General features: G+C 40.6%; 2 protein-coding genes across 2 annotated transcripts; one reads left to right on the top strand and one right to left on the bottom strand.

Annotated features, from left to right (window-relative positions):
* Window positions 1-1,048: 1,048 nt before the first annotated feature.
* ric3b (RIC3 acetylcholine receptor chaperone b) lies at window positions 1,049-4,987 on the top strand. The gene is made up of 6 exons (XM_014995667.2): window positions 1,049-1,262; window positions 1,855-2,081; window positions 2,206-2,284; window positions 2,923-3,016; window positions 3,110-3,240; window positions 4,367-4,987. The coding sequence occupies exons 1-6, from the start codon at window positions 1,142-1,144 to the stop codon at window positions 4,747-4,749; spliced, it is 1,035 nt and encodes a 344-aa protein (XP_014851153.1). The 5' UTR covers window positions 1,049-1,141; the 3' UTR covers window positions 4,750-4,987.
* Window positions 4,988-5,743: 756 nt separating this feature from the next.
* On the bottom strand, window positions 5,744-10,230 carry psma1 (proteasome 20S subunit alpha 1). Its single transcript, XM_014995661.2, has 10 exons — window positions 10,132-10,230; window positions 9,197-9,241; window positions 9,018-9,119; window positions 8,349-8,452; window positions 7,626-7,714; window positions 7,078-7,148; window positions 6,864-6,993; window positions 6,706-6,785; window positions 6,078-6,182; window positions 5,744-5,994 (listed from the first exon to the last, which is right to left on the bottom strand). Exons 1-10 carry the CDS (start codon window positions 10,132-10,134, stop codon window positions 5,932-5,934), a joined length of 792 nt encoding a protein of 263 aa, XP_014851147.2. The 5' UTR covers window positions 10,135-10,230; the 3' UTR covers window positions 5,744-5,931.
* Window positions 10,231-10,519: the final 289 nt, after the last annotated feature.

Here is a 10,519-nt window from a genome sequence, read left to right as displayed (position 1 = left end):
ACACTAAATACTGAACCTAAAACACAGAATTTAAAGGCCCATTAAACTCGCCCCTGGTGTTTCTGCAAAGTAAACATCTCAGTCAGCAGGTGTCATAAGATCTGGCAGAAGGAGGCTCGAGTAGGAGATTTTTTTCTTTTAGTACGCTGTGTGAAATAAAAAGATCAGTGTTTGAACAAACTCTGAAGAATTTTCATCAGATAAATCAAAGCAGAGAGTTAGCCTCGTGTGTTTTGAGCGATTATGGAGTGCAACATGAGGCACAATCGTCCGCCTAACATCGTCTGCCGAACGCCACGGCAATGTTCATATTGCCTGTTTATATTCCTGGTTGATATTTATCACTGCTTTTTTTTTCTGACCATGTTCACCACTTGTAAAGTGACTACTGGCTGGTTCAGGGGTTAACCAGCATCGTTCTCTCTCCTAGGTGATCATTCTTGGCAGTCGTGGCAGATGATGTGGTTGTTCTGTGGCTCCAACTCCAATAAAATGTAGTTGGCACCTGAAACTAAATCTGTCTGTTCGAGTCCACCCTGGTCCTCTACGTGACTTGCTTTTATAACCAAAATGTTTTTTCCTGTGGCTGTTCTAGCGGCGGAGAAAAAAATAGCCACACTTGTTATGAAAAATTACAGTTTGAATTTAGGTCAAACATTTGGTGAAATATGACACCTTCTTCATTGTAACTATTGTGTTTGTAAAAGATACTTGGGGTACCTGGACATTTTATGTGTCTTAGAATTTTAATTTCATATCTTTAGATGTGTATGTACAAATGTAAACAGCCCAGTAATTTTTCTCTGTAGCACAAGAAAGACGCTGCTGATGTTGTGTCTAGTTTAGGAGAGGCTTAGCACAAATAATGCCACATTTGTAGCCCAGGTAATATTTGTCAGCTCAAGTATTTTCCACTTTAACAATATTTCACTATTTACTTTCTCTATCGATTGATATTTAAAATACGGTCCATTGGCGACCCCTGGCGGTAAAAATATTGTAATTGCCGTTCATTCTCACTTCCGCTCCTGTGGTCAAAGAGGAAGTCCCACTGCTCCATCATGTCTTCTCTATTTTTGTGACTTCAACCTGTTTGTTTAACACTGCGATACAGCCGGAAGGCGGCCGCCCACCTGTCGGTATGTCAATGTCAACGTTTCAGAAGGTGACCCTCGCGACGTGCCTCGTGCTGTGCGTCGCGCTGCTGCTTCCCAAGATGCTGCTGTCCAGGGGGAGGAAGGATGCTGCCGAGCGGCCAGAAGGTGCGTCGCCATTTATTTTCTATCCGTAAAACCGTCCCTGTATTTGATTTGGTGGTATTTTGGTTTCGGGCAGGTTCATAATTCTATCACCTTCAGCCTTATGAGATGGGTGTGTTTATTGTGTTATGTGGCATGAAATATTTCCAAGACAATTGTATCATTCTTCTTCTTGTAATTGCATTTTCCTCCCTACGGGTGGCGCCAAAACACCCAATTCAGAAATTGAATGTACCCAGTTTTTCAGAAGCGTAAAGAAAAGTTATTATAAACGGATAGGGATTGAGCGCGCGACACATATTTGGAGGCCTCAATCCTCCACGCGCCCGTCACAGGTTCGAATCCCGTTGTCTGTCTTCCCCATTTCTCGCAACCCTCTTCCCCGTTGACTCACTGTGAAATAAAGGCCACTAAAGTCATAAAAAAAAGATATAAATTGAAAATAATAATAACAATAATAATAACAGATTTCCAAATCATTTGAAAGCCTGCTTAAAGTAGTTAGAAGTTCCAGTATTTGTTCACTTGGGTTTATATTGCATTGGTTCTGTTTGGGTTGGACAACCATCTTACCAACTTGGTCCGATCCCTGCAGGCTCAGGCCATTTCCCTCCCATGATGCACCGGCAGATGGCTCCAGAGGGCCGTAGCCAGAGGGCAGCGGGGTCCGGGTTCTCCAGGGCCCATAACTCTGATTCCATGTCCAGGGCTAAAGGAGCCGGAACAGGAACCGGGACCGGAGGCAAATCCAACCTGGCGGGTCAGATTATCCCCGTTTACGGCTTTGCGATCTTACTCTACATCCTCTACATTTTATTTAAGGTAAAAAAATAAATAAAAACAATTATGTGACACTGGCCTGAGGAAGGAGCTCTACTACAGCTAATCTAGAGCTCTACTCTAGAACAACAGGATGTGAGAATCATTGGGAATGTTGTATTTTTAGATCACATCTAAAGGAAACAACAAGCCGTCAGCTAGAAGGTGTCTTCCACATCGATCTGAGAATATGAAGAGGAAGATCAGTGAGTTTAATTTCATTAATAAACCTGTTTGTTGATTCTGTTAAAAAGTATTCACTTCCATGGATGATTTACCCTTTTATTACTTTTATAAATAAAAAAAAGAAAAAAACATCCTTGCTTGTCTAAAATATTGTTTAACATAATTGTACTTTTTTTTTTTTTTGCCAACATTTCTACTTTGGTCCCTTCTGTCATTCAGAGATCTAGTTCATTTATTCAAACCTAAGCTGGGCCGCCATGTTTGTTTCAGAAAGACGGGTCTTTCTCCTAGCAACCCCTCCGTGGAAACCACCTTTTTTCGATCTGTTTCTGAACTTAAACATCTAGCGTTCTGAATCTCAGATGAAGCTCCTGGGTGTGTTGTAATTTCTCCACATGTTGAACCTAAAGGAATTTCAGTCCAGTGAAGATTGGGAACAATGTCTCAAATGTTTTTTATTGTGTAAATAATCTTCTTTTGGTTGTTATTTTGACTGTAAAATGCTGGAGACAGCCTTGTAGAGCAGAATCTAGCTGATACTTTCATCCCTAAAACTTATGGAAGGAGTGAAGGTGAACTCAATATTCCCGAACTGGTGTTGGCTGACTGTACGATCGGTTCCACACCGTCTGAACGTCTCGTCTCTTCGGTCCCTCAGCTGACTTCGAGCTGGCCCAGCTGCAGGAGAAGCTCAGGGAGACGGAGCTGGTGATGGAGAACATCGTTTCCAGCGCCCACCACAGTCCTGACAGGTGACTCTTCTGCTAAAATAATTGTTTAACTTTTTTGAGTTGAGGTTGCACTACTCTGGAAAAACAAACTAGAAACTACAACTGCATCTGCAGGGTGACGGGGGTCACTGCCGACCAGGAGGAGAGCCTGCTGCAGCAGCTGTCAGAGATAACCAGAGTGATGCAGGAGGGCCAGCTAGTGGACGGGATCCTGCCGGAGAAGAAGGTCCAGGAAGGCTGGGACGGTGAGGGAATGCTGCAAACTCACCAAATTCTGAACAAGTTCAGAAAACTCAATAACTGTGTTTCCATTGATAATCAGTTGATAAGTCACAAAAATAAATTCACTCAATAGAAACATGGCAATTTAAAAAAAAACTTCTTTTTTTTTTTCTAAAACGTTTTTGTGCTAGTATGAGGTCATTTTTCATCTGTATCAAAATTAGTGTGTTTTGCAAAACTGCAACAGAAACACTAGCTACATTTCCCATTTCCATTGATTATTTCATTGCGCAAACTGGAATTGCAAAAATGAATTTCCTGCAACACTCCAAAAAGAAAAACAGTCATGTTTTTTGATAATAAAAAGGTTTACGTGCCAACATGAGTTACTTTTTCGGTTGTATCGAAATTTGAATATTTGCAAAACTGCGATAGAAACAGTAGTTAGGTCTCCTTTATGTGTCTCCTTTGAGCACATAAACCACACAAATTGGAATTATCAAAATAAATTTGCTTAATAGAAATACCAAGTAAAAGAAAAAAATTAACGTTCTCCAATAAAAGGTTTTTGTGCTAGGAGGTTTTTTTTGCTATATCAAAATGAGTATATTTCACCAAACTTTAATGGAAAGACTTTTTTCACATCACTCAAGTCACATGATCCGCAACCAGACGTTGCCACTTATTGTGTGAACAGACTTCTTCACATGTGATTTTAATTGAGTTTATTTAATGGAAACACTGTCATTGCAAAATTGTGTTGTTTTTTTTTTCAACATTAGCGAAACATCCTGCAGTTGACCTGATTGTTAGGTTGGTAGGTAGATAGGTCAGTCAAACTTTATTAACAAACCAGCGTTCTGACAACTATCCCAGCATGCACAGCGCGCTTCTTCTTCTAGGGCGAAAATGAAGTCGGCGGCTGCTTACCGTAGTTGCTAGACTTGTCGTGGCTCAATATTGGTCCATATATAAGGCGCATCGGATTATAAGGCTCATTGTCGGCTTTTGAGGAAATTGAAGGGTTTTTTTTTAGGTGCGCCTTATAGTGTGGAAAATACGGTATTATTTTTTTGTCATTAGTGGAATATCAAAAAAGTTTGTAATGAAGACGTAGCTAGTGACTGTATTTGCTCCAACATTTCCCAGACTATCCAGAGGAACCTCGCCCGTGTTGGGACGGTACCCAGTGCTGCTGTCAGCACAGCCCAGAAGGAGAACCTGAAGCAGACAGAACAGAAGAGGCTTCGGACAACCAGGTGGAAAACCTTCTGGGGGGGTTTAAAGGTCAAGAGTCTGAAGACACTGAAGAAAGAGTAAAAGAGGAGGAGACAGAGCATCAGCACAAAATGGAAAGTGCTCAGCCTGACCTGGCCGGGGGCCTCAAGGAGCTGGAGCTCACCCTGAAGGTGACGTCCATGTTGGAGCAGGAGAAACTCCACGAGCTCAACCGACCTGCGGCGACGGAAACATCCGGCGGCTCAGTGAGACGGAGGAACAAGAGAAGGAAGGCCAAGAAAGCCGCACCATGACTCTCCCAGGAGGCTTAGCAACGTTAGCTCGGGCTTTAGGGGCTCTCAGCAGATTGGCCGTAGCATGGCAGCTGGTGTTAGCATGACAACACCAGCCATGGTTATCTTTACTTGAACTGGAAGAGAGCAGAACCTGAGCGTCAGGAACGGCTTGACCTGAAGGTTTGGTATCGTAAAGTAGCATTTAAATGAACCGTTTAATAAGCTAAGTTCATACTGTAACACCGACATTAACCCAGCAACCTGTTTATGGGATTTTACTATTTCTGACAAAAACTGTCAGCCAATCATCACTGGTGTATTAAATTTGGGCTTTTATTGATTTATTTGAAATGTTCTGTTTAGAGTGGACTGATCATAGAAGCCGGGCCGGACCGAGGCATAAAAGAACTTGGTATCACACAGAGCAGGTTGATCTGGGCAGGAGCTGTTCACATATGAAGGCAAATGTTTAGAATTGGAAAGTTATGTCAACAATAAGCTCTAATTTATTACTTCATCACCATCTAAAATTGTGAAAAGTTCAACTTTTTTTTTTTTTATAAAAAGTGATAAAATATTTATAAATTACATAGCCAGGCCAATGAGAATCAAACTGCGACTGAACTGTGCAGATATGCAATCATGCAAGAAACTTTATGTATTTTATTTTTTTAACTTGGTTCTGGCTTCGATCTGCCCGTTTCCCACATCAGAAAGAAGACGGGCTTAAGGATCGCCGTTACCGTTTGAAAACATTTTCAGACTTCCTTGTGTTTTCCATGTTTTTACATTTTAGCATGCAAACTGAAAACGTTTTTTCCTAAAAACATATGACGATGTTTTAGGAAGTTGTTGTCGGAAAAGCACACAAGTTCAGACAGAAAGTATTAAGATATTCTGAAAGACAATAAATGCTTTTGCTTCCTCATATTTCACGTTCGTTTAAACTTCTGATCAAACGTTTTGGACTCAAATCCGTTAAAAAAAAAAAAAAATTGACCAAAAGCACAACTCAAAAAAAGGGATGTTTATTACTATAATGGTAGATTTTACCCATACAATAAAAAACGTTACATGGGTTGATGTAGGCAAAGACTAATTTGAATGAACAGTTTTGTGAGTGGCACATCACGACAGCCTTCTCCTCTACAGAGCCGCATCATCCGGTTGGTCTGGGGGTTTTACGGAGGCTCTGCTCCCTCAGTGCTCCATCGGCTCATCGGGTGCTTCTCCAGAAGCCAGCTCCTCTGCAGGCTGGGCGACCTGGACGGAAATACAGATTGTGTTTTAGTTCACGGATATTCATTCAGATGAAAAGCGACGTGATGTGAGCCGAAGCGCTGTACCTTTCTCTGCGGCCTCTCCTCCAGCCCCTCCAGGAACGGAGCCACATCGTCGTCGTCGTAAATGGTGAACTCCATGTCCTTACCCACGATGCCGATGGAGACGTTCTGCAACACATTCATTCGTCATGAACCGATCGCCCCAACAGAAAATCTCCATGCTCTCAATAAAGTTGTATGAATATAAAGTTGTAATACAAGAATAAAGTTGTGGTTTTATGAGAATAGTCAGTTTTCCATCAATAAAGTCGTATTACGAGAATACTCATAACATTACGGTTTTATTCTCGAAAAAATGACAACTTTGTTCTTGTTATACTATGACTTTATTCTCGTAATTTTGTTTTCTTAGCTTGATCCTAATATTTCATCGTACAAAATAAATCAAAGCGGTTGCCTGTATTCCAATAAGAAAACCCTTTTGAAGCTTTAGATCTACAATGATTTATACATTCCTTGCCTACAAAAAAAAATCTACTTTTAGTTAAAATATTTCATATTTCTTTATGGTTTATGCAGGGAAAATAAATCTTTTTGTGAGTTGTGTTTTTTTTTTTTAAACTGTATTTTACAGTTGACAGTTTTGTAAAAGGTTTGGTTTGGCCAGCGCGACTGAAAGGGAACCGGGTACCTTGGTGGTGAGGTCCTGCTCGGTGGGGAGCGTTTCTCTGAGAGCGCGGAGGCCATGTTGAACCAGTTCATTCAGAGCACCTGCCAACATCAAGGTTCACTGCTGAATGACGTCACAAAACGCTTCTCAATGAGTTTTGAATAAAATCAGAATCTTACAGTCCTGGAACTTGTCCATGCACCTCTCCAGGTAGGTGCGTGCAGACTGGGAGCGCGCTCCGATCGACATGGCTTTGCAGTCAAAGTAGTTTGCCGATGGGCAAGTCTGGAAGATGTGAGGCCCCATGTCCTGGCAGACAGAAAGATCTCAGCGCTCCACTTATCGTGCTTCAAGTTAACGCTGGAACTCTAAATCCAAACGGCAAAAACTTACATCATAGCCGGCGATGAGGAGTCCGACTCCATAGGGCCTCCTCCCGTAGCGCTGTGTGGGAATCTGGGTTTCTATGGGTTCAGTTCAGGATCCCACTTTTTCAAACTAGGGCTAAAAATACATTTACCTAAGCGTTGAATTTGCTTGTTTTCTTTATTCGCTGCTTTTCCTGGAAATGAGTCGTCATTTTTTCTGTAACTTGCTTTGTGATAAACAAGCAGACGAAGGGAAGCAAACTGTCAGGAGGAAGCTTTTTGACCAATCACAGATCTTTATAAAGTCTGCCCTCCAATTTGGGTCAATACCAATATTTTTTGTCCATTTTGTTTATGCAGTTAATGATAACTGTATAAACTTAAATGATCATGATTAGTCCAGTAGAACCAGTTCTACTTTCCTCATTCCAATGGATAGAAGCTTGTTTGCTATTAATGTATTGGGCACCACGTCATTTTCAGCGGTCTAGTATTGATTTGTTTTTAGTCCCAACACTGATCCTAAAGTTCAAAATATTTTTCAAATGAGAACTTCGCTAACGGAAAGGATACTGCTGCCGATGAGTGAAACGAGACGGGAAATTGGAAGGGGTCGGTCAAAGACGAACCTCGAGTCCAAACACTCCTGACGCATAAAGTTACTGCAAGAGAGAAGGTTAAAGGTCTGATTAGTCAAAACATACAAGCAGGTTTAATCTGGTTAAGAGACATGTTCCTGTTTGATGTCTGTCAGATGGAGGTGAGAGAAAATCCACCTATTTAAAGGGGAAGTAGTCTGTAGCTTATATAGTGGCATTTTACAGCACTATGTTAGCTTCAATTGTTATAAACATTTTGTAAATATACCAAATATGACAGAAGAAATTTGTAATTGGGCCTCTGTTTCTTTAAGAAACTCCTGCTCTTTCTGAAACTCCGCCTCCAGGAAGTCATCTCAACATCATTCCTCTATGAAGCCTTTAAAGTTGTTTTTTTTTTTTTTACCAGTGTTTCACTGAGCAGTTGCTCCTATAACGAGCTCAGTAGATGCTCAGTTCCACCAGGTGTTTGCTAATTGCTGCTGGCTAGTCTGGAGGAGCTGAGTGGCTGGATAATCTGAAGTTCAATCAGACCAAACTTCTCTTGTTTTATCTCTGTCAGAATCACCAGAATTATTTTTATTTACTAAATGCCATAATATTGAGAGAAAGAAAATATGTCAAGAGTTTTTATTGACGTCTCTGAAATGTCCAACATCCAGCTTGTTCCAGGTGATGGACGTCCTTCATGTCCTACCAGAGCAGCCTGGCATCAGCAGTCAGTCCGGCGATGGAGATGCCAATGTGGTTGTCGACATGCAGGATCTTCTTCTGGTGGGCAGCCAGTTCAGACTGGGCTCTCTGTTCAGAATTAAAACAAAATTTGATAATACCAAATCTGAGTGTTTTGACATTTTACACAAACATCTTGCTTGGAAGGTGTCGTTTTCCCAAAACAAAATGAGATGCTAAGATCATAGATAACAAAAGGAATGATTAAAATTAATGAGCTCTGTCAGTAATCTGACACAAGCACATTATTCTCTCTGAAAAGGCATGAAGACGTTCGGTAGAATCATGACAAAATGTGTTATTTCACACAAAACTAAGTATTATTTCATGGGTATCAGTCATACACAGAGTTTTGTAGTTATGTTTACTATTATTCAGAACCCTGAATTAATATGAGTTACAGTAACATTTAAATTCCCTTCGGGAACACAAAAGCATTTTCGAATTTGAATTGAAAACAGTATTGATTGGTAAATGAACCAGAGGTTGTAATCAGCTCTGATCTGTTGTTAGCAGGTCAGATATGTATGCACGCCAACCAGAACCACCTACTCTGATGTTAAAATCGGTAAAATCCTAACACAGTCACATTTCCCTTCCCATCCCAGAGGGCTGTAGGGCTGTGTGATCATACCTTCAGTGCAACGAGGACAGCGTGTGTTCTGGATTTCAGTCCCACAGTTGCTGAGCCTTGCTTCACCGCTTCCATGGCATATTCGATCTGATGGATGCGACCCTGCGGACACAGAAGCGGCTCAGAAAACGGCCTTGAACTCGGTGCAACTGGAGCCTGGGGGTGGGGGGGAGACTCACCTGAGGGCTCCATACTGTTACATCGTTGTCGTACTGGTTGCGGAACTAGAGAGAAAACAAGCAAGAATTCAAAAGGAATGCAGAACAAATTATACATTTTGATAGCTGGAAAAACACAACAGAACCAGACGCACGTAATTATCTTCCATAATCACGAAGTTCTTTATGAAAATATGTGTTCAATAATAATAATAATAAAAAAAAAACCTTCTAGGTAAAACGTAACACCCGGTTCTGTGCCCGTCTAAACCCTGGGCTGTTTTAGTCAGGGGTTTTAAATGACCGTATAGCGGCTAAATAATTGATAAACCCACGTTAAACGATGACAACTCAGTAACCAATGCGAGCTTGAACCATTTATTAGTCTACACTATAGTTGTAGCGTCAATTGGATTAAAATGTACACATTAAATTTATCTAAAGATTTCTCCAAGCGAATTTCTTTACATATAAGAATGCAACACAAATATATCATGTTATTTTAATAAAAAGAAAGTGACCTGAGACAAAGCGAAAGTAAAGCCACGGTTCTCCCTCCGCTCGGGGCATTTATGCTAACTCAATCTGGTGCGGCTAACTTCAGCTAGCACCTCTGTGGTACGCTGCTGCCGACGGCTTAACCGCACAAATAAGCTTCTCAGTTTTCATTATGTGGTTTAAGGAGATGTGTTCTCGAGTATTCCACAGTGGACTTTAAAGAAAAGTTGCTTCACGTTCCCTCTGAGTCAACTTATAATACTAACAGCTACTGAAGCTGTTTTGCTTACTCACAGTGCACACACAACTTAGCAGGCTAACGCTTAGCATAGCCTGACTAAATGAACCCCTGATCAAAAATAGAAACACAACAATAACTAACTGGACGTTTTATTGTTAATGTACATATCGCATATTATTAAAGTGATAAAGCGGCATTCAGCTTCATTCAAACCTACCATCTCTGCTCTGATAATGTCCGAGTTCCTGCGCAGGATGTGCCGCTGTGATACTCGATTGTTCTTCCTGGATGTGATGACAGGGGAGAGCAGTAGAATGCCGATTTCAAACCAGTCATCGGCCAAACGCCCCCAGTATAATTAATTTTCTCGGGAAATGTATTATTATTATTAATTATTATTATTATTATTATTATTATTATTATTATTATTATTATTATTATTATTATTATTATTATTAATTATTATTATTATTATTATTATTATTATTATCAAACCATTTAAGAATATGTGGCAAGACACAAAAATTTGTTTTCAAGATCCCAATTCATCAAATCTGACTGATCTTGACTTTTTGCGAAAATCAGTCTCTATTAGTCAAGTAGAA

The sequence above is a fragment of the Poecilia mexicana genome, unplaced genomic scaffold, assembly GCF_051168715.1.
Source record: "Poecilia mexicana isolate PSO_F unplaced genomic scaffold, ASM5116871v1 scaffold_6, whole genome shotgun sequence".
Lineage (NCBI taxonomy): Eukaryota > Metazoa > Chordata > Actinopteri > Cyprinodontiformes > Poeciliidae > Poecilia > Poecilia mexicana.
This window is presented reverse-complemented; position numbering and strand designations above follow the sequence as displayed.